We start from the raw sequence: 8,198 nt of genomic DNA, 5'->3' as shown, positions 1-8,198 counted from the left end.
GGATAATTCAGGGATAATTCAGGAATCATTCAGGGATAATTCAGGGATAATTCAGGGATAATTCAGGAATCATTCAGGGATAATTCAGGGATAATTCAGGGATAATTCAGGAATCACTCGGGGATAATTCAGGAATCACTCGCAGATAATTCAGGGATAATTCAGGAATAATTCAGGGATAATTCAGGAATCATTCAGGGATAATTCAGGGATAATTCAGGGATAATTCAGGAATCACTCAGGAATCACTCAGCCGCTTCCCACGGTCTGTCCAGCTCCGTTCCCCACCCCGTCTCCGAGCAGGAGGTGACCTCCAGGCCACCAGGGCACAGCCCCTTGTCTCACTGCTGTCCCCGTGTCCCCACAGAAGCCCAGCGCAGACCCTACTACGCCGACTACTCCCCGGCCAGGAGATCCATCCACAGCCTGTGCACCAGCCACTACCTCGACCTCTTCATCACCTTCATCATCGGCGTCAACGTCATCACCATGTCCATGGAGCACTACAACCAGCCCAAGGTAGGAGCTGCCCCCCAGCACAGCTCCCTTGGGAGGAATTTGCCCCCAGGGCCGTTCCCAGTGGTGTTTTAGGGGTTTTTTTTTTTTAGCTTTTACCGTTTCCGTGTGTTTTTAATCCCACGGTTCTTTAGTGCAGAACTCTGAACTCCGCACGCGGAGCTCCTGCTTCCCCTTTTTGGGGTCAGACACAACAATTCCAGGCCTGGAATCAAGGACACCTCACTGCCTCAGGCCCTGAGGAATGTAAAAAGTGAGTTGAGGGCAGCAAACGTGAGGTAAATTAATTCATTACCTGAAGGGGGAATTAATTAATTAATTGGAAGATTAACCCCCAATATGCAAATAGACCAAATTAATTGGAAGATTAACCCCCAATATGCAAATAGACCAAACTTTAAAAAGTGTGAAAATTTGGGACCCACCATCCATTTTTGGGTGTAGCCCCAGGGGGCTTTGTCTGCCCTAAATGTGCCTGAAGGCCCTTCAATAAATACAAACACTTTTTAATTTTGGCTAGTCTCTGTTTTTAGGCAGCCCCAAAAAATCACCAGTTCTTGGGAAGCCTCAACATTCTGACCCAGCTGATTTGGGAGTCACTGCCCCAGACTAAACCTTGATTTGGGTAAAAAAAAATAAAAAATAGCTAATGGAGAGTGAATTAAGCTTTTACCAGGAAAAGACCAATCCAAATATTTCCTCCCCTGATCCCAGACCAGACCTCATGCTGGAAAACAGTCTGGAGTTCTGAACATTCCATTAACAGATCTAAACTCGGAGTTACGGCACACAGAGCGTTTCTTTTCCTCAATGAAATTCATATAAGCCAATTTAAAAGTACAATTTTTTAATGTTTTATAAAATCATTCGCCCCTCAGAACGCCTTTGACTTAAATGATAAGGGCAGATAGATAAATTCATATCGATTGATCGATTTTCCGTCTATAAATTTTCCATTTCCTTATCATTTATGGAGCTCTGGCTCAGCATTGACTTCTCCAGCATTCCCTGGTAACCTGCAAATGCCTCCTGGGTGCAGATCCAGAGGGGAACGTGTGTGTGTGTGTTTTTTACACCAGGGTAACTCCTTTGTTTCCCCTGGAAATGTTGTTTATCCAGATTAGGTTTTATTTACGCTCGGTTTACGTTCGCTTAACACAGAGTTGTAAATCCAAACGCAAACGCTCGCAAACGACGGGAGAAGTCAGGATTTAGATGGAACAGGAGATTGTCCCGTGTTTTTTAAGCTGCCATTTTATTTTAGGTACTGGAACAAAAATAGGGATTGTTGCCAACACCTAAGAAACTTCCAGCTCTCATTCCCAAAAATCAGGGCATGGCCGTGCCCTGGTGGCCTCACTGTGTGTGGGGTCAGCAGAGCCAGGCATCACACAGAGAGGACAAAAAGAGCTTTCCTGTGCCCTGGGCTTTCCTGCAGGCTCCTCTGTTGCATTTATATCCAATTTTGTCCAGTTTGATCCTCACAATTCCCATTTTTCACTGGAAATTCAGAGTCCTGTGCTGCACTGAACTAAACCCCCCAATCCCTCCCCACCCCAGCAGCTGCTTCCCTCCCCAAATGTCTATTTTAAGGCCCCACAAGATTCCTTTGCTATTGTTGGCCCCCAGCTCCAATGAAATCCATTACAAACACTCATCATCCTCAAGCATAAACACTGTGGATTCCTGACTTCCGAGAGCGGCTCCGTGGAGAGCGGGAACGCTGCACCAAATATGGACACGCTTTGCCCAGCTCTGGAGATGTCCCATTTTTCAACAAGGAAAGGTTTAATCCATCTCTGAGGTTTATTTATTTCCCTGAGCTTTTTAAGCAAAGCCTTTGTCCCGAGGATTGGAGAAATGATCCATCGAGGCTTTTCTCCTCCCCAGGGCTGGGCAGTTCACACCGAGGAATCCTCAGCAGATGGGGAAGGGGTGAATATTTTCATGCCTGGCCCAGACTGAACAATTTGTGCACTGAGCTTGAACCTGACATTTTTAGCAGAACTAATCTTGGTGCTTTGGAGGTTTTTTGTTTGACTCAGGGGCTAAGCCTTTATTTGAGTTCTGCTGGGTGATTTAGTGAGCTCTGCCAGCCTTTATGACTTTATCCCTGATATTCCCGTGCTTCTCTCACCCTGCTCCCTCCGTGGGGGTCTAGGAAGGGAAAACTGGGCTGGCCTAACTGGGATCTCTCTTTCCAGTCCCTGGATGAAGCCCTCAAGTACTGCAACTATGTGTTCACCATCGTCTTTGTGTTTGAGGCACTGCTGAAGTTGGTGGCCTTTGGTTTCCGGAGGTTTTTTAAGGACAGGTGAGAGCACGTTGAACCCCTGTGGATTTGGGATTCAGGGCTGGATTGACCCAGTTTCAGATGTAACAGGAAGAGCCCAGGGCTGCCTCTCTGTGGGTGCAAACTTTGTAGTGTAAGAGCTAAAAATCCTAAGAACTGCTGGCTGTGCTTTGCTGGAGGAGTTCGGGAAATCTCCCAAAATTCCAAATGCATCTTTTCCCCTTTCCACCAGGCCTGACCAGCTCAGCTTAGAGGTCAGAAACACTTCCCAGTCAGCTCCCAGCCACTTCCCAGATTTTGTGGCTCACAGGATGTCTGTGCCAGCTGCTCTGAGCTGGTTTTGTGCCACCTAAAAATCACGGGCCCAGCTGAGAGGCAGGAGATGCATTCAGGATCTGCTGGTGATTAACATCAAATTCCCTGCTCTTGGATTACCCACATGTCATCTGAATTCTGTGTGTCCTCTCTCTGTAGGTGGAACCAGCTGGACTTGGCCATAGTTCTCCTGTCGATTGTGGGGATCACGCTGGAGGAGATCGAGATGAACGCTGCCCTTCCCATCAATCCCACCATCATCCGCATCATGAGGGTGCTCAGGATAGCCAGAGGTGTGTCCTGCTCCGGGGGAAATCCCTGGGACGTTTGTCCTTCCAGCCCTGCTGGTTCATTTCCAGTGGGAAACGTCAAATGGCAGCTCAGGGACCTGCTGGGGGTTTTCCAGAGGTTGGATTCTGATTCCAGCTCGGGATCACAGAGCTTTTATCCAGGTCCAGAGCAGAGTGGGAAGTGATGGCAGGCAGGGCTTGGGAAGATGCTCCTCTTCAAGAGGAGATGGTTCCCATTTTCCTGCCTGGGCACGTTGGAATTCTTGTAGGTTTTTGTCCATTTTCACAGAATTCCATGAAGGGACCTCAAAGCCCATCCAGTGCCAGCCCTGCCATGGCCAGGGACACTTCCACATCCCAGGCTGCTCCAAACCCTGTCCAGCCTGGCCTGGGACACTCCCAGGGATCCAGGAGCAGCCACAGCTTCTCTGGGAATTTTATTTCCACCCCTCCCCACCCTCCCAGGGAGGAATTCCTTCCCAATATCCCGTAATCCTGTCCTCTGGCAGTGGGAGTCCGTTCCCCTTGGGACTGACAGTGGGATTTTCAGCCCTGCTGGGATGCAGAGAACTCCCCACATGCATAAACAGCAGTAAGAGAGACTTGAACCCTCCCTGCCAAACCTGAACCTCGATTTCCTTCCTGGGTTTTCCCTGCAATATCCCCCAGCCCTGCTGAGCAGGATTTGCTCCTCATTTCAGTGCTGAAACTGCTGAAAATGGCCACGGGCATGAGAGCTCTGCTGGACACGGTGGTGCAAGCCCTGCCCCAGGTAAGCCCCCAAAATTCCTCCAAGCCCAGGGAACAGAAGTGCCTTTGGGGCCTGGGGACAGCTCTGTGTCTGGGGGCCTCCAGAAGCCACCTGGGGAGGGTCTCAGCTTTCTCCAGGTCTTGGGAGAGGAGTTTTGCACGGCTCATCCCGGAGTGTGTTTGATGGGGGAACCAAAACGATGGGAAAAGAGTTCTCTGAGAGAAAATTGCTGTGGGCAGAGCTGGTGCAAAGCCCAGATTTCACTGGCAAGTTTGGGAAACACCAGGATGGACAGAGAAGGACGTTGGAGGAAGAGCTGGGAGCTTCCAACTCAGGAGTTTTATTTGGGAGGCAGGAAAAACCCACAATAATTGACAGAGGTGCTGCAGCCTTGGAAAGGCAAATTGGGGAGATGATGCTGAGGGCCAAAATCTTGATTTGGGGTCACCAATCACCAAATTCTCCTGAGCTGCAAGAGAAACAACAACACTTCCAGACTTAGGGAATTCAGTAGGATCCTGCAAGTGTTCACTTCCTGGGGCTGCTCTTTTATGGATCTGAGAAAAGAAGGAAGGAAACTTTTTACTGGCTTTCAGTCCTCCATCAGAATTCCAAGGTGTTTGGTTGTTTTGGGTTGTTTTTTTTTAATTTATCCTTTTTAAGGTGTGTTCTGCTCGTTTGTGGGTGTGCTGGTGTGAGCTGTGATCGTTCAGTTTGGATTTAGCTCCCATCCCTGCCCATCCCAATTCCCTGGATCCCATGGGCAGACCCCGTGTGGGAGCCTCCTCCAGAGGATGAGTGGCCACAAGAGAATCAGCCAAAAACATGGAATTACCCAAAAACACCCCTGGGACTCAGTTCCTAAGTACAAAGCAACCCACAATCTATTCCAAGAGAACTGGAAAACAGGGAATTTCTTTCCTTGCAAAGACCCCTTTGCTCTGCTCTCCAGCATTGCCATGAAGATGTTTCTAACCCCAGCATTTGCCCTTTGGCACCCAGATTTCCTTAAGGATTTGGGCTGAGGCTAAAGCAGGGATTCACCAACCTGACCCCTGGGCTGGCATTTCAAGAAATCCCTGGATTTGTGTCTGGTTTTCAATTTACAAAGCATTGTCACCACAGATGATTATTTTCTCTCCCTCCTTGTCTTCTGTCCCCCACCACAAACAATGGGGTGGCTCCAGGCCAGGCTTTTGGTTTCCTTGGGGTGTTCCTGCAGTTTGCATTCCCAGCAAGGTCTCTTGTCAAGGGAAAACCCCAGGGATATTCCCAGCAGATCTCGTGCAGATTAAAAAAACGCCACTTTGGCCTCCAGTGAAGCTCAGAAAATGAGAAGGGAATTTTGGGAAGAGCTCTCTGACAACCATCACTCTTCATAAAGCTGCAGCTTTCATTCCCAAGGCAGGGCATGAGCTCCTACCCTAATTAAATTAGCATCCTAAAGCCACAGCTGGAAAATCCTCATAGAATGTGGTTTCTAAGTGACAAAAAAAAAAAAAATAAAAGCTAATTTAATGTTTATTCATTTAGGTTTGGGGGGAAATTCTTTGTCTGGTGTGTGGAGAATGCCCATTTATGGGCTGACAATGACAAGGGACTGTCACTGCATTTTTCTGGGGGGTGATTTTTCATCAGCTTTGGATTTGGTTTATATTCAGCAATTTGAGTAACACTTGGAGAACCAATTATCCCCAAATTTGGGGGAATGCAGGATTTTGATCCAAGACTGTCACAGGATTAATCTCCTCTTTTGGGATTTCAGGCTGAGCTTGAGCTGCTCTTTCCAAAGTGTTCCTGCCCTTCTCCTTGTGTGGTAACCTCTGTCCACCAGGTCAAAGATCTTCTCCCCCACCTGACCTGTGGAGAAAAATGAGATGGAGAAGAGGAAAAAAGTGAGGAGAGGCCACAGAGACAGAAAGAATGGTCAGGGAATGATCTCAGATTGACACCTTCTCTGCCCACCTTCTCCATGTCCTCTGGATCCCACAAAAACCCCAGCTCCGGGTTCTTGTTTTAAGGATTCAGTGCTCAGGAATCAGCCATCCCCTGCTGATGGAACACGTTCATGTTTACTCTTCCTACCAAACCAAAATCTGCTGAGTTTGGTCTGAATTGGCCAACTTTGTTTTTTCACTGGATGTAATCTTGCTTTTTCCTTGTAGCACTTCTCCTTTTCGGAGCAATGGTAGATGAAATAATCTCTTGCAGTCTGGTGAACGACAGCAGTGAACTCCTTTAATCTCTTTTCAAGCCCTGCTTCAAGTGTTTTCCTCTTCTCTCTGAGCTCCTGCTCGTTAAGACTCGATAATGAATTACACCACTCATCTGTCACTGATCATTTCCTTGCTCCTCCATCTGCTGGCTGCTGGGTTTGGAAGCAAAGGCTGCTCTCCAAGGCTCCTGTTTGATGGTTTTCCTTTAGTCCTTTTCCCATTCCCGGCTTTCCAAAGTCCAGTTCACCCTCTCTGTATCAGATTTGGGTTAAAATGCTGCTGGTGGAAGCAAATCCCCACTGCTGAGCTGCCACAGCTCTTCCTGGTGGAGAGGACAACTGGAATCCGGCCCAATTCCCACCTTCCAACAACAAGGAGATGTGGAACTTCCCTGTCAAAAGATCTGGGTTGTTTTCCCTTCCCTGGTGTCGCTTGATCCGTGGATGGCACATTCATTCCCTGCAGGCTGTACAAGAGACTCCTCTCTGCCTTCAGAAGCTTGGAACTGCCCCCACAGGGACTCTGTGCCAAGGAAAAAGGGAAGAACTCCTCATCCCAGCAGAGTCCTGAAGGGCTGGACCTGAATTTGCTCCTGTCCAGGAGTTTATCTCCCCTTGGTGCTGTAATTCCTGGGTTCATCTCAGTTTCATCAGTGCCATGAGTTTGCAGGCTGATTTTTCAGCCATCAAAACACTCAGGCTGCTCAGACCAAAATCCAACACCCTCTTCTGTTGCCTCAACCTCCAAAGTTTGTTTATCCCTTTTATTTTAATTCCCTGTAATTATTTGCTCGTTTGCCTCCCCAGCAGTGCGAGTGGGGTGTTTGTGCTTGTTCCTAATGACTCCCAAACCATCACTGGTCCAGCAGACAGGGGCAGGAAAAGCTATTCCAGAAGGCAACAGAGGCAGATGAAATAATCCAGCCCAGCCATCCACATCCCTGTTTTATCTTTATTATTCCCTGGAGGATGGTAATAATGTTAGGGAAATTGCAGAGCCAGTTTAGGCTTTATAGCAATTACAGCCTGCACTGGGTGATTGGACTATTCCCATTTCTTTAATATAAAAAAATCCCCTCTTTCATCAGCAAGAGCTGTGTTAATTTTATAATGACAGATATCACACCGATAAACTTTCTGATTAAATTAAGCACAGTCAAAATAACAAAAAAAAAACCAAAATAAACAAAAAAATGTGGCTGTGCCACCTCAGAGAAGAAAACTCCCCCAAACTGAGTGTTCACTAAAATGGCCCTCAGAGACTGGGAACCCCTGGGCCTGGATCACCTCCTAGTTCCTTGTTTTTAGGGATAAAATCCTGCTCGTGCTGTTGAGAACTGACTTTGTCTCATCAGGAATTGCTAAGTGAGAGATTCAAGCTGCAGCAGAGATAAATGTGAGCAGTTCCTTGCAGGTGGGAGTGGGTCAGGTCGCTCTGCCCTTCGTGTTCTCTGCCTGAATCACCAAAAATCTGCTCCAGGAGATGTTTTTGGATTGTGTGCTGGGATGGAATCCAGCACGGAGAGCTGTGGTGCTGCTGGTGTGAAGAGTTTTTGTGCTGTTTTCATGTCCCTGGGGGGCTTGGAACACCTCCAGCAGCACCTGGAGCTGCAGAGGTGGTGTACAGGATAAGGATTTTCCTGTGGAAAAGCTAAAATCTGGGAAGTTCTTGCTGAGAAAGGCGTGTAAAGGAAAAGGCTCAGGGAATTCTGCTCTCCCTGGAGCACTGCAAGCCCTCCATGCCAGGGAAATCTTTGGAAACCTGTTCCTCCAGTGACTTGTTACTGTCTCAGAGACACAAGAAGGGAAAGGCCCCCA

General features: G+C 47.9%; 1 protein-coding gene across 2 annotated transcripts in view; it reads left to right on the top strand.

Moving 5' to 3' along the window:
• Positions 1–8,198, top strand: part of CACNA1H (calcium voltage-gated channel subunit alpha1 H) — a 105,765-nt gene that overhangs the window by 84,042 nt on the left and 13,525 nt on the right. For both annotated transcript variants that reach the window (XM_033517936.1, XM_033517935.1), the window contains exons 24-27: positions 368–519; positions 2,721–2,830; positions 3,284–3,417; positions 4,116–4,186. In XM_033517936.1, the coding sequence (XP_033373827.1) occupies positions 368–519; positions 2,721–2,830; positions 3,284–3,417; positions 4,116–4,186 (467 nt within the window). The remainder of the gene's footprint in view (positions 1–367; positions 520–2,720; positions 2,831–3,283; positions 3,418–4,115; positions 4,187–8,198) is intronic.

The sequence above is a fragment of the Parus major genome, chromosome 14 (assembly GCF_001522545.3).
Source record: "Parus major isolate Abel chromosome 14, Parus_major1.1, whole genome shotgun sequence".
NCBI classification, from domain to species: Eukaryota; Metazoa; Chordata; class Aves; order Passeriformes; family Paridae; genus Parus; species Parus major.
This window is presented reverse-complemented; position numbering and strand designations above follow the sequence as displayed.